At 31.5% G+C, this 21,759-nt stretch overlaps 4 protein-coding genes across 4 annotated transcripts in view; 2 read left to right on the top strand and 2 right to left on the bottom strand.

Moving 5' to 3' along the window:
- LOC125863391 (sulfate transporter 1.2-like) overlaps positions 1-21,759 on the bottom strand; it is a 529,831-nt gene that overhangs the window by 341,659 nt on the left and 166,413 nt on the right. The gene's annotated exons all lie outside the window — the stretch shown is intronic.
- LOC125863422 (S-adenosylmethionine carrier 1, chloroplastic/mitochondrial-like) lies at positions 6,199-13,826 on the top strand. Its single transcript, XM_049543621.1, has 12 exons — positions 6,199-6,387; positions 7,391-7,495; positions 8,421-8,507; positions 10,150-10,222; positions 10,700-10,790; positions 11,164-11,217; positions 11,291-11,386; positions 11,497-11,586; positions 11,937-11,988; positions 12,468-12,529; positions 12,623-12,703; positions 13,502-13,826. Exons 1-12 carry the CDS (start codon positions 6,357-6,359, stop codon positions 13,604-13,606), a joined length of 927 nt encoding a protein of 308 aa, XP_049399578.1. The 5' UTR covers positions 6,199-6,356; the 3' UTR covers positions 13,607-13,826.
- Positions 13,394-21,759, top strand: part of LOC125863414 (light-harvesting complex-like protein OHP2, chloroplastic) — a 95,103-nt gene continuing 86,737 nt past the window's right edge. Inside the window, exon 1 of the mRNA XM_049543610.1 lies at positions 13,394-13,397. The gene's annotated coding sequence lies outside the window, so the exon portion shown is untranslated. The remainder of the gene's footprint in view (positions 13,398-21,759) is intronic.
- On the bottom strand, positions 14,056-17,244 carry LOC125863397 (tryptophan aminotransferase-related protein 3-like). The gene is made up of 5 exons (XM_049543585.1): positions 16,826-17,244; positions 15,562-15,859; positions 15,052-15,344; positions 14,648-14,898; positions 14,056-14,547 (listed from the first exon to the last, which is right to left on the bottom strand). Exons 1-5 carry the CDS (start codon positions 17,113-17,115, stop codon positions 14,321-14,323), a joined length of 1,359 nt encoding a protein of 452 aa, XP_049399542.1. The 5' UTR covers positions 17,116-17,244; the 3' UTR covers positions 14,056-14,320.

Raw genomic sequence — 21,759 nt, forward strand, 5'->3', positions numbered from 1 at the left:
TAGTTGCATTGCTAAGTGTTTGCTCTGCAATATTGTTGTTGCTAACACTGAAGTGGATAGATGTAAAATGCTAAAAATAGTTCTCAACCCTCACCAATGCCAATTAATTTGTCACTTTCCTTAAAATAAAATTTAAAAAAATTATTAAAAAAACCCATCTATTTTAAATTTGACATCGCCCTGGATAGGTTCTTATCAAGAAAATCTGTTTCCAAATAAGTATTACTTTATAAAGCTTATCCCCAAGACATCATCAAATTGACATTTGGCAAAGGTTTTTGGCTGTATCTTTTTTTCTTTTGAAAGAAACAATTTACTTATTTCAGAGAATTGAGATGTTTAATTAAACGCGGGTCTCCAAAACTCAATATTGTAGGTTCAAATTCTATAGAGCGTGAATTTTTTCTTCTTAAATCGAATTAGAATGAAATAAATTTATTCAGTAACTTTCACAACAATCGAAATTTGACCTCTTATTTTGAGAATTTCTTTAAAATATATAAGCCAACACAATTTATTACATTTATATAGTCATATTTTTAGTTTACACTAGTACAATCAAGGTTCTTTTTCGGTAGTAATTATATATACAACATACAATATTATTATACACTTAACAGTATGTGTTGATAATGTATCAACTTTACATAAACGTGTATAATAATATGTAAGAGGTGTTTTGTACACATTTTTACACACATACAAAATTATAACACTTATACGAAGACAGTTTAAAATGGATCACGGGTGGGGCTTTTGGGTGGATATTTTATTCCTCAAAATTTTGAATTAAACCTTCTCATACACAAATGCTCCTTAACTAAATAGGATAGTGACACGTCATAAATGAATTTGTTAATTGAGGTTATTATTTAGGTTGTTAAAGATGAGGGAAAAATTAGAGCCAAAAGGTTGACGTCAAGGGAATTTTAGGCCCGAAAGGTAGAAAAAGGGTAATTTTGTACCAATTCGCATAATTGATGGGTATTTTAGGCCCTTTTCCGAAGTTGGAATAAACAATTTTTTATATAGGTCCATACTATTTTATACTCCCTCCGTTTAAAAAATGATGACCTAGTTTGACTTGGAACGGAGTTTAAGAAATGAAAGAAGACTTTTTAATCTTGTGGTTCTAAATTAAAATTATGTCAAATGCACCAAAATGCCCTTAATCTTGTGGCCTTAAACATGCCACGTGGAAAGTTGAAGTTAAAGTGTTGCCAAAAAAGGAAAGGGGTCATTCTTTTTTAAATAAACTAAAAAGGAAACTAGGTCATTCTTCTTTAAATGAAGGGAGTGATATTTTTTATGTTTTAATATAAAATAAGTGATTTTTTAGGTAATCAAAAAGTTACATTATTAGATGAGTGATATTTTACATAATTAAGAAATTATATGAAATAAGTACTGTATTACTTAATTAAGAATTTTTTTAGTCAAGAATTTATCCGAAACAACTTTCTACCTTCTCAAGATATATAGGATAAGGTTTAGATTTGTATACACTCTACCGATCATCATCGATCATTAGACCCAACCTATGAAAATTGCACTAAATTTGTTAGTATAAGAAGATACAAGTGCAAGAACAAAGATAGTTATTCCTCTCATCTTCTCTTTTTATACGATTTAATTAAGAGTAATTTAATAAAAACACCTCTTATTTGCTAAAAGCACCATTATATAGCCCAGCGGGAGTATCACTCACATATTTGGAAGTTGGTATCATCATTTGCTAACGTATAAAATCTTAATTTTACTATTAGTACACCAATAAATTTTAGAATTTTTTACTTAACTATAAAATAAATGTAAAAATTGAATTGAAAAATATTAATTCTTAGAAAGCTCCAAAAGTGCATTCTTTGAGGCCTTATTATATTCCGGATTGTTTATATTATCTTTGAGTTATATCGATATTCTATTCGGCAAATTATGTTTTATTGTGAACTCCAAAATATTTTAGTCTGCCTAACTTTTATTTTGTTATTATTCACTAATGAAATTAATTGTAAATGGTCACTCACTTACTATTAGGGTGGGGTTGGACGTACCTTAAAAGGTAGGAGATAGATAAATAAGTAAAAATTATTATATTGAAATATTCGTATAAAAGTTAGATAAACACTAAGAAGGTAGGGGCGGTGAGGCGGGAGCTATAAGGATATTGGGTGGGATTAGGTGTTGAAGGACGGAAAGAATGAAATGTCACTTATAAAACTTAATTTTTAGTACTTTCTATTTTTAACTTTTTTTTAGTATCCCTCCAAATTATAAAATGTGTTCAATTCCTCAAATCGACTATCGAATTTGAGTCAATGTTGAACTTTATTGCTAATAATTGACATACTAAAGATAATGATTTATTGTCGTGCTCAAATTATGAGTCTGCCTTTTTTCTCTTTACCAATATTGCATCATGTTTATCAACATATGTGACATGAGAACTGATTTTCTGCTTTAGAATTCTCCCAAGTACTGCAGATAAATAGTAAGCAAATTAAAATATTGATTGACAAGCACTTGGTGTATGAACAAAATGCTTCCGAGAATTGAAAATAAGCATAGATTTGGAGATTCCCAAATAACAACCTTTTGAACTGTTGTTGAATTCATGGACAGACAACAGGAAAAAAAGAAGAAGCAAAAGTAATCTTGTAGTACTAGCGTTTGTTATACATTAAGAACCATTTCAATCAAACAAAATATATTTAAGGACCAAAATAAAACAAATTGCGTTTTCTCAAAAGAAAAAGAATATCACCCTGCTTATTTGGTTCATAGAAGTTTAGTTGTAGCTGCTCCTATGCCACTAGCTCCACCAGTTATAAGTGCTACTTTACCCTCTAGCCTGCAAAGATAAAGTTAAATTTATAGTTAAAATAAAAGAAGAGAATTATGAATTAAGAAGTAAAAAAAACTAACTTTTGAGCTACTGGGGATTGAAGAGATGAGGTAATCATTTTCTCAAGCTATAGAGCAGTTAATAATACACTTCAGAGAATTCTTTTAGAGCCTCTATTTATAGAGAATGAATCATAGCAATTAAATTATGTTTTTCGGATGTTTGTGATGAAATTCTGAGTTTATTTTTAATAAAGTCGCATAATTTATATTTTCTAACAGAATAATTTAAAAACTTTACACTATTAACAAAAAAAGTTATAACTATCGAAAAAAACTCAACCTTTCGATGAATGATATATATTATTTTCGTTAAATTTTAATCTTAAAGATACAACCCAATTTAAAGGTTAAAGGTTATAATTTTGTAATTGTTTATTAGAAAATATAGTTATGCAACTTTGATGGAAAAAAATTATGATTATATAACCATTTATAAAATTTACCAGTTTCCTAATATCTATACCATTATGCCTAATCTTTTTTATTGTATTATTGATGTAATTTAGTGGTGGTGGCTCATCAAGTATAGTATTATTATTGGTTTGTTGACGTGCTTACACAAAACTTTTGCTACTTTTGGAGGAAGGGATTTGATTAAATATTTGAGTGCGTCTTTTAAAAACTAATTTTATAAAGTTCAATCAAATGCAGTGTGCAGATCTCAATTATTATGTAACAAAAGATATCCATTACAATTTAAAATATTAAGATATGTTTTTCCTACTCTTTAAAAAAAAAAAATAGATGTTAAGCCACATTTACTGTGCTATTAAGACCATCAAGACCATTTTACTTGTCATCATAACTCGAATAAATAATAAGATACTCAATATAATTTCATAAAGTGAAGTATAGAAAAGCAAAGTGTACATAAATTTTATTCCTATTTTAAAGATTAAAAAAAAATTGTTTCTAATAATTCTTAGCTCAAGAAAAAATAATGCAAAACAGTCCAAAAAAAATAAGTAACGGAAATACATGAAATAACATCTAGTAACAAAAATAGAAGATAGCAACATGATAATAATAGATATAACAAAATAATATGATAGTTAAGTACAAGAAACAATAAATAATGATAGAAATCACAAACAAAAATCTTCATGAGCAATACTACAACAACTCTTAAGAATGGATAATAAGATGACACATTGCTACCTACTAATCTCCTATCCTAATATGTGTTGTCTACTATCTCATATTTAAGATCATGTCTTTCGATAAGCTAAAATTGTGTCATATCCTATCTAATCACATCTCTCTAATACCTTTTCGGTCTACTCTACCTTTCCTAACACCATCGTCGATAGCTACTTTGGGGTTGCCAGCAAAATTGGTCTTCGCTCATCCAGTATTCCACATGTGGTTGAAAAAGTGCATCGGAGACCCCTCTTATGTTATCCCTATAGAAAGTGTCAATGTGAAAGACGGTTTGACTTCAAAGGGAATTTCCAAAAGATATTCTTGATAATCAAGTTCGCAAGTTAATTAAGAAAAAAAAAAAGTGTATGTGAAAGTGTGTGTATATATGTATATGTCGATCGGTTATAGGGCAAAATCAAGGAAAATAGATGGACTTCATAGCGTCAAAAAATAGTGCCTCAAACACACAAAATAAAGGGAGTCCATCATCTAGGTAAAATATGCTAATCTTTTTAATACCTTTTTGTTGTTTAGTATGACTTTTTGTGTTATATATTTTAGAATTTGATTTGACCTTTTTAAATTATATACTTGTTTCATAGTTCCCATCAAATGCAGTTCGATAAAATATTTTCCTAAGACACTAAATATTAACTTTTGGCAAACTGATTAAAAATATTATAGTATGATATAAAAATATATATATGACCTAACATCATTTATGCTCGTATTAATCTCAAATTCCTATTTTTCTATGTCACACCAATTTTTGTTTTGGATTACTTATTGGGTGGTTGGATGGTTTTTTTTCTCATCAAGTGAGTAAATATGTAGTTTTTAACAATTTTGTTAGGTTAACCTCAAAAGTGCACTAATTTTATACCATAACTAGAGGACTATTTTAAAACCAAGAAAAAAATAGTCTCTTGTGTTTGAGGGTGTGTCCAAAATAATTCCTTAAATATGATTTAATAGTTTTAGTCTTTTAAATTTGTTATCAGTTAACCTAAATGGTCCCTTAACAACTTTGATCATTTGAGCTTGTAAAAAATTATTACTTTTAGTCTTTGATAAAATATTTATCGAACTCTATTTGTTAAATTTGACATGAACTATGAATTATAATTTTTTCAGTAGGAACTCATATTTAGAGTTGCACATTACTAAAAAAAATAAAAAAACAAAATTGAGGGACAAAACCGACGTACACTATCGATTATAGGACAAAATCGAGGAAAAATAGGCTGATTTTATAATGTCAGAAAATAGTGCCTCAAACACACCATAACAAAGAGAGTTTGAAATTCAGGTAACACTAATCTCGATTTTTATCGTATAATTAATATAAAAATAGATGTTTTTATTTATACTCTTCAACTACAGTTTTGCGTTTTGATAACCGACACCCTTCCATTGATTTTCATTAAAAAATTTGATGGACTCTCTATTTTTAAAAAAAAAAAAAACTAAAAAAACAATCACAGTTCTTTCGATTTTTTGTGCGAAAATAATGGACAAACGAGTGTCTATTTTTTTCTTAGAACTATTTTATTGTTTTCATGCATTTTTGTCGTGAAAATATTTCGTAGATCCGTCTGTTGATTTTCGTAAAATTAAGAAAAAGTCATTGGCGTTGACGTCTCTCGGTTCCATCGATTGATTTTTCGCTTGTAGTGATTTTTTATATAGTTTTTGATATTTCTAATTTTGTTCTGAAGTTTGGTGCAATTTTTTAATGTGTAATTTTTACTAATTTTTTAAATATCTTTTTATTGTCTAATATAGTTTTTGTGTTACATATTTTAGAATTTGATGAATTGAATACTTTTTTCATAGTTCCCGTCAAATAGAGTTCAATAAAATAATTTCCTAGACTCTAAATGTTAAACTTTTGGCAAACTAAACTGATCAAAAGTGTTTAGTTCATACTTAAGGGACTAATTTGAATCTATCCTCAAACATGAGGGACCATTTTTGTCATTTTCTTTCAAACTCTCTAAACCCCTGAAAATTATTGCATCGGCTACTGTTCTTTTGTGTGTTGTATGCAGCCATATTAGCTCCATTCACAGGTTTGCTATAAAAACACTATTTCTCTGTTCTTTGTGAAAATTTCAAACTACGCATTTTTTGTAATCATGATTATTAGTATTTTCTTCCCTAACTGTGGTGTTCGAGCCAATTTGTTGCCGCAATTTGATTAATTCAGTGGGCAATCTGATATAGTCGATGACTAAATGTGTTCATAATTGTTAAGAGTAGAATTTTGACTCATTTTTTTACTGATTTTTCTTCAGCAGTACGCAATGGCGATCAACCCGAAGACGGAATTTCCAGGTAAATATCCTCTATATGTTAAGCTTAGTTTTGTTTGTTTGATTGAAGAGTCTTCGATCTACATTCGGCTGCAATTGTTGAAAATTTGAATTTTAATTGTATATTGTTGCTATAAAAGAGTTAACGGTTTTGGAATATGATCTTGTTGCTCGATTTGTATTTTATATAAATGATTTTTTTCAAAATGAAGTTTGTAATTAGAGTTAAATTGACAGTTTTACGGTATGTGCAATGATTAAACATATGTTTTAGGAATTTTTTCATTGCCTTCTTGGAAGCTTAGTTGGCGTGGTTTAAGTTCAGTTCAGCGTGATGATGAATTGATGATCTTATGTTAACTGTATGAAGTTTGTGAATCTCATTTTTTTAGGATTCTGGATAAGTAAAACTTTTTTCTGTTTCATTGTTATAATTATGAAGAAGTAAATTATCATATGTATTAGCTAGACTGGTTCCATTCAGTTGAAAACACAGCATATATTTTCTGTTTCAAAGAATTGATGTGTTTGTCGTCTGTGGATTTTCATTAGCTGCATCGTGTTCTAAGTAGTAGAGTAGAACATTTTGTAGAGGAGAGTTATTGAGAATTGTCAGTTTTCATCATAGGGAACCTCATTAAGAAAAGTTGAGGCAGTTGCACCTGCCTTCACAAATTAGAGGCAGCATCTCTGGGGGAAAACCTCATATTGTATCTGCATAACTATTAAGTTGATTATAGAATCATCACTGTGGAATTGGCAAAGTGTCTACAGAACAATTTAGTTGAATATATATAGAAAACAAAGGAAGAAAAATAAATTATATTTCAAAGCATTGGCAAGTGCCATTAGGTTGACGTGTGTACTTTTTCTTTTCACTTGGCTACTTTCATTTGCAAAATCATTGTTCTTATACCTTTTGACCTGTTTACAAATGATTCCTAAGATCTGTTGAAGAAGTTAGGTAAATCAGACAATTGATGTTCCGTTTTGCCACTTTTGATGATACAAAATTGTTCTTGCAGAAGATAGACTGAACTTCGAGGCACTCAAATCCCACCACAAGTCAAAAGCTATTGCATCAATCAGCAAACAACAGAATCCATTTGATCTCTTACGCATATTGTATGGTAAGTTCTTCTAATTGCTCTGGAAGTTACCACAATATTTCCTAGAGTCTTGCTGATTAGATCAAGACTTTTAATTTTACTAGAGAGTGACTGAACCTTTTAATATGAATCTGAAAAAGTAAGGATGAAAATAGCAGATCTGAGGAAAGAATTTCGCTTCTTCTGGTAAATTTTGGGTCGCCTTTGAGACTACTTGCGTTTACTTTCAGTTTCACTTATTTATAAAAAATTCAGATGGCTATGGGGATAACCTCAATAATATCAATACTAAAATACAAAGTGATAAATTTTCAAGTGAAATAAAATTTGGCATACTTACAGTGTTACGCAGGGACCATTGTTTGTGCTCTGTTGTGTATGCAATAGGTCACCACTGTGCATGAAGTCAGCATAGAAACATATGCAAAGGATGCAGTGCTTAGGAATTCGTAAGTTTATTCATATATTTATTGACTAGAAGCTCATTCTATTAAAAAAAGTTAGAGGTACATTATGTTTGAGTGGCTTTTGAAAATACTGAGGCATTTTAAGGGTGGAAAAGAAGCATATTCAATTGTCACTGAAATCATCTCAGAAGTCAAGATTTTTGATCTGGTATCTTTGTGTTCTCGATATCATCTTATTGCGGCACATAGTTTGGAAAAATGGCATTAATTTACTTCTCATCTGGTGATAGTACAAATCTGTGATGGTATTGCTGAATGACACCTTTAAGTGCTCTTCTGGATTGTAGATGAACACGGTTGATGTTATTTCCCTCTAGGTAAATTAGTTGAGAGTTGTATCCCTGCAGCTTTTGTGTTTTTGCCTTCTCTTTTGTGTTGGTTTTGGTATTGTGTACATTTCTAGTGACAGATTCCAAATATTGGCTTTTGGCCATTTACCCCTCCTTTATGATTGTAATATCTTCTCTGGACTTCTTTAGAGGGAGCTGTATCAGGAGCTGCTGCTGGTGTTGTTGTAGAAGCTGCTTTGTATCCAATTGATACAATTAAAACTCGTCTTCAAGCAGGTTTATTCTGTTAAACATTTGGTGAATATCTTCTATGAATATGCTTCCTTCTTCCTACTGCGTATCTTTTTAGCACGTACTAACTATTTCTCTGAAAGTTTTTTTACTTGACATTCTGGCTCTGAGTCGTTAAGACAATGAGATTAGCTTTTGACAAATTCGTAACTGCTTCTTAACCTCTTATTTGTCTTTTTTTTTTTTTTTTGATAAAGGTAATGTTGTATTCATCAGCATTAAGGATATGCTGGAGACCTCCAAAAATTGGTTTCCAACAAGAGAAAAAACAAAACAGGCTAATAGATTACAAAGTGCCTATAAAATCCACAATTTGTGCAGTTTCTTCTATCCCTTCCTCTTTACACCAAAAATAAAAAGTAGTCAAGCAGTTCCATTTGACTTTCTCTATTGAATTAGCTTTGTTATCATAGCATCTGCTATTTCTTTCTTTCCAAATACACCACCAAATGCATGATGGTATTATACTCCACCACTTTTTCTTAGATTTTCTCCCCCCTCTGCTGATCCAGCAACTAAGTAGATCTGTTGTATGCTCAGGCATAATCCATTCTGTATGTGTTAGTCCCAAAAAAAGGTTCCACAATTGTGTTGTCACTTTGCAATGGAGGAACAAATGGTTGTTGGTTTCCTCAGTCTCATTACAAAGAGAGCACCAAGAAGCAATATAGAAACCCCTCCTTTTCAATTTCTCATGAGTGGAGCATGCTCTTCTGGCAACCAACCAGGAGAAACACTTTACCTTGGCTGGCACCTTGATCCTCCAAATCTGCCCAAGTTTACCACCTGGATACTCATTCACCTCCTTAATATATAGCTTGTTAACAGAAAGGCTTCCATCTCTAGAGTGTTTCCATATGATAGAATCTTTTTCTGCTGATAACCCATTAAAACCATTGAGAACATGTAATAGCTCAGCCACTCTCCCAATCTCCCAGTCATTTAAGTGCCTTCTAAACACAATATTCCATCCATGAATAGACCATACCTCAGCCACTGTTTCTTCCGGATTGGTACACAAGGAAAATAGGTCAGGAAATAAGCCCGTCAGTGCCTCATTTCCATTCCAATTCTCTTTCCAGAATTGGATTTTTGTCCCATTTCCCACCTTGTAGGCTATGTTTCTACTTAGATCAGGCCACAATTCTTATTGTTCTCCAAGCTGACACCCCGTAAGTGCTATTCACAGAGTTGGAGACCCAATTCCCATTCAACCCGTACTTGTTGACTATCACCTCCCTCCACAGTGCTTCTTCCTCAGTGTTGAACCTCCATAGCCATTTTGACAAGAGACATCTATTCTGCAACCCCAAGTTTCTGATTCCAAGTCCACCAGATTGTTTATGTAACTGTGCAGTCTGCCATTTGACTAAATGCAAACCCTTCCCTTCTTTATTCCCTTTCCACAAGAAATCTCTTCTCAGTTTGTCAAGTCTTTCTTCCACTTTGGCAGGCATAGGAAATAAAGACATAACATAAGTTGGAAGAGAGTCCAATTTGAGTATTAATTTCCTTAAGTTTGATTTTAATTATACAAGGACTTCAGCTAAGTGAATCTTGTCACCTCTTATACAGTTATACTATACTAGTTGATTTGACCAGCTGTTCATGTTTTAATGTTAGGCAGTTCGTGGTGGAGGACAGATCATTTTGAAAGGTCTTTATTCAGGATTGGCTGGAAATCTAGTTGGAGTCTTACCGTAAGTAGTCTTGATTTCAAGTACTTTACTTTATGAATTTGATTCCATGGATGAATTTCTTGTTCAATGCACATTGTGCATTATAAAAATTACACTCAGGTCATTTCTCAATTCATTATGGGGTCGTTTGATAGGAAGTATAAGAAAAAATAATACCTATTCAGTACCATTCTTATACATAGTAAACCATGCCATTAATAATGCGGGGTACTATTCCTATTCTAATACTACAAACCAAACAATCGAGAAAATATAATACCAGCATAACTAATCCCAATTCTCTCGTTTTCTGTTATTACCTGTTGTTTCTTATGCTTCGGTTATCGCATTATTTTGCTACTGCTACTGTTCTTTTTCCTTGAATGTTATGTAATGCGTTCTCTATTATTTGCTATGTTTACTTTACTCTTGTATTTTCTTTTTCATACTGCTCTGTTATGCATGACAAGATTAACATTATTACATTGTTCTTTGTAGAGCATCGGCAATATTTATTGGTGTATATGAACCTGCGAAGAGAAAATTGCTGGACAGCTTCCCTGAAAACCTTAGTGCCTTAGCTCATTTGGTAAGTATTGCAACTGATAAAATGTCAGCAACCCTTATTTTGTTATACTTTACTTAAGATATTCAATGATCTGGGTCCGTGCAATCTGTGTCCGCAGTTTATAGTCTATAATTATATTAAATCCTAGTTTAAGCTACAATCCTGAAGATGGAACATAACTCTTTGAACCTCTCACACGTAATTCGTTCTTATTTCTGGAAGTATATTTAAATTGACACATCTATGTGAGCGTAGAAGATAATTTTAAATTGTCCCTTTCTGAATTGTGAATTATCTATGCATTTACATTGAATAATTTAAGAAAAGGGCAAGCAATAAATGTCCCACATTTCAAAATTATCAAAGTATAAACGTTTATTTACACTCAATTTAGACTGCAGGTGCTATTGGCGGAGCTGCTTCTTCTATTGTTCGTGTACCCACTGAGGTAATGAAACCTTAATTGTCCCATCCAACGTTTTGGTGTTGCTTCACGGGTTTAAGGTATGAATAACTTACATGTAGTTAAGCAAAGGATGCAGACTGGCCAATTTTCTTCTGCCCCTGATGCGGTCCGACTCATTGTTGCTAAGGAAGGGTTTAGAGGCCTTTATGCTGTAAGTAGGGGGTATTTTTCCAGAATTTATCAGAAACTTGAATCTATGTTGAATGACGGTTTTCCTTGCCCAGCCTCTTGAAAACCCATTGTTTTCTTTCTCGAGTGCAGGGGTATGGTTCTTTTCTACTGAGAGACTTACCATTTGATGCTATCCAGTTCTGTTTATACGAGCAGCTGCGGATGGGGTATAAGTTAGCTGTAAGTTGGTTCTGTATGGATGCTTACACGTCATCAATTTCAATCAAATTCAATATAACCCGTACTCGGGGGCGGAGCTAGAGTACAACTCAACCCTTCTTTCTTTTGTGCAATTAAGTAAACTAAAATTGAAGCACCAGTATACCAGTAATATTTCATCCATCTATAGTATTTTTTTTTATGCATTGAACTGGAACTGCTCAATTTCATTCTGCTTTTCACTACAAGAGAATTAACATAACTTGTCCAAATGATTATATATATAAACTCTTCTTTCTATTCATAAATTTACAAAGACTGGTTTTTATATTCATATTCTTGGAAAAGAGACATACTTTTTTCTTATGCAGGCCAAAAGGGACCTTAAAGATTCCGAGAATGCAATGATTGGTGCCTTTGCAGGTAATCACATGTGTTAGATTATTTCCAATTTCTATGGTATCATCTGTTTCGACTGGTACACTGATATCTGCGGAAATCCCTCACTAAATAAACAATCCATGTGTAATCAACATACTTTTTCAAATATCTTTATACACATGAACATGACACATATTTATGAATCACAAGAGCCTTTTGCTTACGGTCTATGGAATATTTCATGGATTGAGGATCGATTTCAAGCTAATCTATGTTAGTTGGGACACGCTTCTTAAAAGGAGAATTTTAGAGATGCATTTCACTTGAAAGTGGTCCTTCATCTGCTGTAGTGTCTTGGATGGTAAAGTCTGTTTCCTATTAGAAATCAATTGGAAATGAATGCAAAGAGACAATATGCAAAGCTTGTTTCTAGATTCTTCTTCTGATTATACATTTAATATCACAGCAATAATTTCTGTTCTTCAGATATCTGTTACATTTGAATCTTACATTACTTGCAGGTGCAATAACAGGAGCTATAACTACTCCTCTTGATGTGATAAAAACAAGATTGATGGTTCAGGTTTGGTGCCCTCGCGTCTCTCTAACTGCAAATCTCTCTCTTGCTAATTCATTATTGAAAACCTGACTGCTTATGTTTATTTTACGTTTGCAGGGTTCAGCAAAGCAGTATGAAGGCATTTTGCATTGTGTTAAAACTATTGCAAGAGAAGAAGGAGCCTCTACTCTTTTTAAGGTAGTGACTTCGTGTTCTATGACTTACATCATGTGCATATGTTTGGTTGTACACATAGTGATTATGATTCAACTTTACATCTAGTCCCTCCAAAAAGAAGAGTGCAGATGATGGATTGGCATAAACTTTCTTCTACTGATTGGGCTATCAATTTTTATAATAGCTTGTCAGTTTGTCAGCCATAATATATGATAGAAGCATCATTCTCTCTTGTTTGTTATCGCGTTTTATTGTCAAAACTCTGCCCATTGAATTTTGAGATGTCGTCTGTTCTCTTTCATGCGTTGTAGGAAAGAAGGTCCAAAGTAATACCAATTCCTTCAAATATTTAATCTCTTCAACAACTTCATATAAAAAGCACTAGGAGTTCACCCTTCGGGGTGGCCCAGTGGTTTGGGCTTGGGACTTTCATGTTGGAGGTCTCAAGTTCGAAACCCCTTGCCAGCAAAAGCAAGGGGTTTGCCTTCTGGGTCGAGCTCGTTGCACCAGGCTTGCCTAGCGCGGGTTACCTCTCCTATGTGGTTTGCGAGCTATTGCATAGGAGCGGGGGTTTTACCCTGTGCGCACCCAAAGGGTAGCGGCTGCGGGTTTCCCTTGTCATAAAAAAAAAAAGCACTAGGAGTTCTAATAGTGCAATAGAGTTCAGCAGAGAATTCTTGTGGGAAGTGATGTTATATGTAATGTTGACAATTAAGTTAATATAACTTAGAATATCAAGCAAGCTAAGCTAATTCTTTACCGTTGTATTGCAAGGAATAGGGCCACGAGTACTTCTAATTCTTTACCGTTGTATTGCAGGGAATAGGGCCACGAGTACTTTGGATAGGTATTGGAGGATCCATATTTTTTGGTGTTCTTGAAAGGACAAAGAAACTAGTTGCTGCAAAACAGCCTATTGATTAGAATTTGAATCCTTCGAAATTGGACTATCAATTTGTCTCAGGTACATTGTAGCTACGTGACTGGACATAGTTCTCTTGAAACGTTTCTTCATTTCTCAGTGAATTATTGTTGGTTGAACCCTGTTGATTGTGGGCAACGTATGGCGGGGTGTTAGTGTAATGCAGGGAGAATTGGGTCAATGTTGTGCAGTTTGCCTTTCCTTTTCTCTGCACTATTATTCTCAAACTATTATACTTTATTAAACAAAATCTGAAAGTCTAGGAAGGTTTACAACTACAACATACCTAGTATCACACAAAGTGGAATATGGGGAAGTTAGAGTGTACGCAGACTTTTACCAAGTGAGGTAGAGAGGCTGTTTCCTATAGACCCTCGCTCAAGACAGAAAAAGTTTAGAAAAAGACGTAATGGAAGTACAAGAGACAACAGAAAATAACAAAAACAACAGATAGTAGCAAAACAATACTACAATAATAATCCTATAATCGAACCATACGAAACAACATATAGTAACATAAGTTGAAGAACAAGAAACTACAGGAGTAGTATTACGCTTGCTGATAAGGGAACCAAGACAATACACTTCTACTAACTAGTATAGACGCACTCCTACTTAAAATCTAGGAAGGTTTACATGATATTTTAAATTATATATCAGGTAAATAAATATTACATGATGAAATCTCAAGGAAGATATGCATAATCATCTAATAGTTAAAAACTTGACATGGCTTGTGCATTGGCTTCATATTCTTGGGAGATCAATTCTTTCAGTCGATGGATCAACATGTCAAAACCATGTTGGCCTCTCAGCAAGCTGAATCGAACATAACGATCTCCTGCAAAGAATTGTCTACCTGTACGACCTGTGAGTTTTGCAACTCTGAAGATTTCTTGACAGTTTTTATCTTCTTTCCTCTTACACTTCACCCATGCATAACCTGCCATCAACGCCACAACGATTTATCTTTTAGAACACACACACAAAGCATACAAAACTAAAGCTTATGTAGAAGTTTTCTTAGAGTAAAAAGAAGTCACCTGGAGATGGCTCTCTTGTTCTTTCAAAAAATATGCAATACTGAGTCGGAATTGTTTGGAGGCTAAAACGTTTAGTAAGGGAGAAGATATGACTCAATTTTTTCCATCGATCCGTCAAGATTTGTTGTGCAAAATTGAAGAGTTGTTTGCCATCTCCTTGAGCAACAACTTTCAATAGTGTTAAAGCCCTCAACTGAACATCCTTTGAGGTACCCATTTTATACACATTCACATCTTTCACAATTGCCCACCTACATTAATGAATAACAATTAGTTGTTTTTGTAACTAAAAAATAGTCATTGTTCTCGAGTTTTAAATTTCACAAGAGAAATACATGATAATGTGTTGTGGAATTTGAAACTCCAAAACGACTATTTTTCACTTGGAGAGTTGTTTTTATTACCCAAATCTGGATCCAGCATGACCAGTGAGCTTAGACATAGAGAAAATCATGAGATCTTCATCAGCAGGAGCTGGAATTGCTGTATAATGAGACCAATAATAAGCATGATCATAAATGTGCTTCACATTTGGACCATTTAGAACTGGACTTTCCAAATTTCCATCTGGATTATTTGGTGAAGTCACAAACTCAATCACATTTCCAGCAAAATCTGAGTTGTTCTTCAACATGGATGAGTCTCCTCCAAATTCACAATGACGTGTTTGAAAGTATTCCGTTTGAAGCTTATAAAGCTGATAAAAAGTACTTTTAGTGAGAAACAGTTTGTGTTTGATTCAATAAATTTCGAAAACACTTTTGAGCAACAATACCAAGCATTTCCAAACTACTTTTCAAAAAAAAAAATTTAGTTTTGAAAAACAGTTTTTGCTACTCCCCATAAGCACTTATTTTCTCCCAAAACTTAGCTTGGCCAAACAGACTATTAATATGTAATAGAGAACGAATTACCGAATAATAAGGGATTTTATTTGCAACTACTTTTGTTGAATAATTATTATCCATAGAAAGAGCATGAACTGCAGCATGTAGAAGCTGAGTAGAGCCTGTTCCAAATATAATGTATTTTCCATGTGTAATAGCATTCTTGGCAATTGCATGTATTTTTCTTATGCTTTTCTCAAGTTCTTTGGATATAAAGGACTGATTATTAGGAAATGCATAACTCATTCTATGCCATCCTGCCACTACTACTGCACTGCTAGCTGCATTTTGCATCCAGAATGGTTCCAAGAATAGAGGATCACCTCTGCATATTAATTATACAATCAATTACACAATAAAATGATGAAAGAATCAACTTTTTAAGGGGTTGGATGGTAGGGGTGTAATGTTGATAGTAGTTATGCTGAGATTATTTCTGATGCAGTAGTGTTTGATTTGGTATATTAAAAATAACATGCATTGCATTAATTATAAAAAGGATATCAAACACAAACAGTATTAATAACTCATAAAGTTAATGCATGCCTAAGGGATAGTACAGTTGAACATGAATATATTTGCAATTTCAATCTTTTAGAAGGAATATTCACAAGAAATCTTTCTATCTTTTTGGATGGGAAAATGTGTAAAATATAAATTAGATGGATGATTGATAAGTAATATACTTCCATCCTCTAGTTATACTGTTATAGAGATGGATTATCAAAATAACAATAACATATTATTTAGTGTAATTTTATAAGTGCAATAGAGATGAATAATTAACAACTATAACATTTTCAGTTTAATTTCACATGTAAGGTAAAGACTAGAGATGGATGGATAATCAATAAGAATAATATACTCAGTGTAGTTCTACAAGTGAGGTAGAGACTAGAGATGGATGATTATCAATAATAACATACTCAGTATAGTTTCACAAAAGAGGTATATATAGACTAAAGTCTAGATTATAATATATACTTAATCTAATTCCACAATTGAAATAGATACTAGAGATGAATGATTAACAACAAAAAAACATATACCTAATCCAATTCCATAGATGAGGTAGAGACTAGTATTAGATGATTAACAACAATAACATATACTCAGTGTTATTCCATAGGTAAAGTAGATGCTAGAGAATATGGATGACGATTAACAACAACAATATTTTCAATCTAATTCCACAGGTGAGGTAGAGATTAGAGATCCACAGATGCGGTGGAGATAGATGATTGAAATTATTAAAAAAAAAATAATTGAATTGAATAAAGTAGAATATTACCTTTCAACATTGGCAGAACAATTGGAGGAAAATAAAGAGCAATCAATGCCACCATAACAAGAATAACATTCACAAATAGGGTTTCCATCAACATTAACATAACCATCAATATAGGCTCTTCCATGGCCAGAACATGAAATTGATGCAACTTTTTCTGCTTCTTGTGCTGCTCTTTGGCTCCAACTCAATTTCTCATTATCATAATAATACATTTTCCTAAAAATATATATATTCACAAGCACTAAAACTAAGTGACACAAAACATAACTAACACTCTTAATCTTTGCCATTATACAACAATGTTGGCTTCCTTTTCTTTTCTTTGAGAACTAATTTGAAGGCTTTTGCAATTTGCAATGAACATTATATTAAATACACTTTATTTTTTTGGTAAAAGGGATATCAAAAATAGAGATAAAAAAATTGCAAGATGACAAATAGAATGGGAACGTGCTATTTAATTAATCTTTTTGTCTGGCGGATACATTTTTTATACTCCATTCTTCTTCTTTAAACTCTATTATTGTAATTGGTTTTCTATTATTATTTTGCTTTGCTTGATTGGGTCAAGAAATATGATGTGATTTGTCAAAAGCATATGTGAAAAGATTCTTTAAGAACTAAATTGATGGATCTTGCAGTGAACATTATATATTAATTAGGAAGAATAACTTGAACTCTGCACGTCTAAATTATCAGTAGTTTTAATTATTCTCAAGTTCGATATGTGATAGTCTTTAGGTTACACTTTTTTAGGTGTTTAGGGATGAAAAACTTGAAAAAAGAAAACAATTTTCGAATAGACTACTTTTTAATGGTTAATCGTCACATGGTCATATACAATGATTTGTTTATTCATATTGTGTAATTCTTTTAAATCAATAATTAATTAAGGTGACTTTTTGTAGGTGTCTGCATGTATGGAAAACTTGAAAATACTGTTACATCTGTAATATTAGAGCACGGGCCCAATATCTTGAATATTTTTATTCAACTCAATCATAAAGAAATGCAAATTAAATAGTAGTTTTTCATATATATGGTTTGCTGCAATAATTTCACATTGAATTTTGTGTTTCAGTTCCAACCATTTTAAAGAAGATTAAAACTTCAAATATCAATCAATAATCACTGGACTACAACATACCACCAATCACAATTAAAATTTGTACAAAGTGTAGTAGTCAAAACACAGTCCAAAAGCATTGAAGCTTATCCTGGGCTCTCCAAGTTCTGTCATCCATCCGAAAAGAGTGACTTGAAAGGAGCATTAGTAAAACCTCTCAATCTATTTGAAGAAGTGAAAAAAAATAAAAAGTTGAAAATGAACTATTTAGACATGAACACACATTAACAAGTACCACCAATCAAAATTTAGTAGATCTGACGCATAAAGTTACTGCAATAAACTTGAAAATGAAAGAAACTGCAGAATCTCAAGAATTATTCTGAGAATCTTTAACTACAACCTAGAGAATATGAACATCAAATAACTTTAAGATCAAAATGATTAACTTAGCAAGTGAAGAGACTCTGAGTGCTCATATCTCATAAGGTTATTCAAAATTTTCATGCTAGTAACACAATGATCTAGATGTTCATTCAGTGTTATATGTGAATATAAATAAAGTGAAATATAATAAATTTCTCAAGTAAAATAACTTTTATGAAGAAATTTGAGGGAACCATATTCTCCTAGCTAAGGTAACTTCTTGTTCTTCAGACATGAAAAAACAGTCCAAGTCTCCAAGAAAGCAAAATCAGAGCAAACAAATCAATGACTTTCAGACAGAGTACATACTTAAATGTATTAACATGTAAAAAATGCTATGCAATCAACCATTTCAAATGAAATATTTTTCTGCTAAAGCATCATGTTATTCATCTTTTCAGGTGTACATATCATCTTGTTTATTCCCCTAATTGTCATTTGGTTATAATGTGCAGCAATATTCTAGACACCTGAGTTTTATCAAAAGAGTCGTGATATGTGCCTTGTAGTCACCATCTGCTTTACTTCTGATATTGCCTTCACCACTTAAAACCGACAAAAACCATCAACATTCAATTTCCTAATCATAGATGAAGCTATGAAGATAAATTTCCATTAATAGAGGCATTATCCCGAAAGGATTTGCTATGGGAATTAGTATACTAAGAGGCATTATCATAGATGAAACTTTCAATGCGCTCCAACATACCAACTTTCACAGGCTCCTGTTGCTAAAATTAACAAAGCACGTAGAGGCGGACACATATAATTTAATATTGATAAGTTCAACTTTTAAGGTTATTAGATTGAATTCATTGTACCTCTATAATTATGGGCTCAAAATTAATATACATGTACATATTTTTACGATGATTCACACTACTCCCAACATAATTAATACTCCCTCTGTCCACTTTTAATTGTTTCGAAAGTCAATTTGACTAATTTTCAAAGTCAATATGACTAACTTAATTCGATATTTTGAATAAAAAATTTAGATATTCAAAAACTATACGAAAAGTATTATAAATTTCATTTTTTACGGACGAAAAAACACATCATAAAATGTCAGTCAAAGTTATTATCGTTTGACTCTAAAAAAAAAATTATGACAATTAAAAGTGAACGGATGTAGTATTTTTTTCTTTCTAATTAACATTTTAAGGAGAACAAAAGAAGGGTCGTCTAATATTATTGTACCTCACTTGAAGTGAAGACTTGTTCAATAGGTCCTCAAATTTGCTAGAGAAATCTTCATTCTCTGTTCTGGGTGTGGATTCTATTTACTACCTTAAATTTGTTCATTGATCTCAACGAAGTGCATTTGGTACTACTATCTTCCATTTTCAGTTTTCACCCAATCAACTGGTCCTAACAGACAACCGTGAGAAAAATAGAATTTTTAAAATTGCAAACATTAAACCACAATTAATAAGATATGTATCCATTGATATGAAAAGTTCAAGTAATTACAACAAAGAAATTTCTTTCTGGATGTGAAAGCTCATTTTTATCTGTTAGTATGAACTCATGAATGATAATAACAACTTTATTAATTAGTTGTCCTTCAATTTTTTTAATTGAACATAATAAGAATAGAAGCATGACGGAAAACTCTAAAGAAATTTGATTATTAAAATTTTGTAACAAAATTAGAAATCCCTCATGATTTTTTACAAAAAGAGAGTTAATATCTCAGAGGTCACTCAACTTTCAATTATTCTCTTAGAAAGTCACTCAACTTAGAGTTGTTTACTTGGAAAGTCACTCAACTTTGTTTTATAACTCAAAAGTCACTCAATTATAAGTATTTCATTAAGAAAGTCACTCAACTATTGATATTTTACGTAGAAAGTCACTCAACTAATTTAAACGTTTTTTAATTAAATTTTGTTAAAATCAATTTTTATTTTAACTTATTTTCAAAAAAAATTATAAGATGCTAATTTTAATTATTTTATTAAATGTTGTTGAAATATATTTTTTGTTTTAAACAATTTTTTAATAAAATAATAAGATTGCTACAGTTTTTTTTTTTTTTTTGGATTACTTCTTAACTTCTTGATTCCAACCTTTCTAAAAAACAAAAAATATATTTTTCAGCATTAGTTCCAGTTAGACAAATGCTAGAATAGAAAAGACAATTATTTTTTTGGCAATCGCTACAGTACGTTTTTCATAAGAAAAATATAATTAAATAATTAGAGTGGTGATAAGATAATTAAAATAGATATTTTATTTCAACAAAATTTAATGGAAAAAAAATATTTAAATTGATTGAGTGACTTTATAAATGAAATATTAATAGTTGAGTGACTTTCTAAGGTGAAATATCAATAGTTGAGTGACTTTTGAGTTATAAAATAAAATTGAATTACTTTCAAAGTGAACAAACCTAAGTTGTGTGACTTTTTATGTGAAGTATTCAAAGTTGAGTGACCATATGAGATATTACCTCACGAAAAGACGAAACATAGAAAAAAAGCTAGAAAGAATGAAGAGGGGAAACGGAAAGGCCTAAGCAATTGAAATGTACAAATATCTCTCTCTATATATATATATAAAGCTGAATATAGACAATCTGATGTGGCACCTCTCTATGACCAGCATTTTTATTTATCTTTTTTCTCCTTTTTTTGACATTTTATCTTTGTTTTGTATTTTTTATTTGTATTAAAAAAAAACTAAAAGTATTTATGTCATACCCAATTAATTATGCCCTTTATAACATCCATTACACTAATATAGATTTAAGTAAATGGAAGATGAAAAGATAAAAACTATTCATTTTTTATAACTGTTTATAATTATTTTGCCTATAAAATAAAAAAAATATTTGAACATTTGTAAGTTGTAACAAATAAGAACAAATTTCTTCACTTTGGCTCTTCTTCTGATGATGATGATGATGAATATATGGTATCAACTTATGTCGCTAAGATGTCCATCAAATTTCTAGGTCATGTGACTTTTTTAACAAAAGAGAAAGAGTAAATATCTCATGATTCTTGTGAAGACATTGATGTAAAGAAAAAGATCATGTAACAAAAGTTTCTCTTCAAAATGAAAGAGTTTTTGAAAAAATGTTTATTCCTCCTACAAGGAGAGAAAATTCATTGTGGTTGAGAAATTTATATGAAGGTTGATTAGTGTTTCAAAGGGTAAGAATAATTATTTGGAGAAAAAATCAATTTATTTATGAAATTCGTATCAAATTAGGAGGAGAACAAGCAAAAGTTTATTTTGTGATTTGAAAAGATAGAAAATTAGATATTATTTCTTTCAACCTCATTATTCTTCTAATTTCTTTCTTCTTTTATTTTGTCTTGATATTTTTGTATCTTTAATTAAAGTTTTTTCTTCTTATTTATCTTTAATTAAAGTTTATATATATTTTCTTAAAAAAGAATTTAAAAAGATGATCATATTTTGTTCCTTTCCT

The sequence above is a fragment of the Solanum stenotomum genome, chromosome 4 (genome assembly GCF_019186545.1).
Source record: "Solanum stenotomum isolate F172 chromosome 4, ASM1918654v1, whole genome shotgun sequence".
In the NCBI taxonomy this organism is placed as follows: domain Eukaryota; kingdom Viridiplantae; phylum Streptophyta; class Magnoliopsida; order Solanales; family Solanaceae; genus Solanum; species Solanum stenotomum.

Coding starts and splice junctions, on each gene's coding strand:
- LOC125863397 (XM_049543585.1), bottom strand. CDS start 17,115: ATGGCAAAGATTAAGAGTGTTAGTTATGTTTTGTGTCACTTAGTTTTA. Junction 14,899..15,051: donor CATGCTGGATCCAGATTTGG/GTAATAAAAACA, acceptor TCATTAATGTAG/GTGGGCAATTGTGAAAGATG. Junction 14,548..14,647: donor AACAAGAGAGCCATCTCCAG/GTGACTTCTTTT, acceptor CGTTGATGGCAG/GTTATGCATGGGTGAAGTGT.
- LOC125863422 (XM_049543621.1), top strand. CDS start 6,357: ATGGCGATCAACCCGAAGACGGAATTTCCAG. Junction 11,218..11,290: donor TTGTTCGTGTACCCACTGAG/GTAATGAAACCT, acceptor AATAACTTACAT/GTAGTTAAGCAAAGGATGCA. Junction 11,989..12,467: donor AATGATTGGTGCCTTTGCAG/GTAATCACATGT, acceptor CATTACTTGCAG/GTGCAATAACAGGAGCTATA.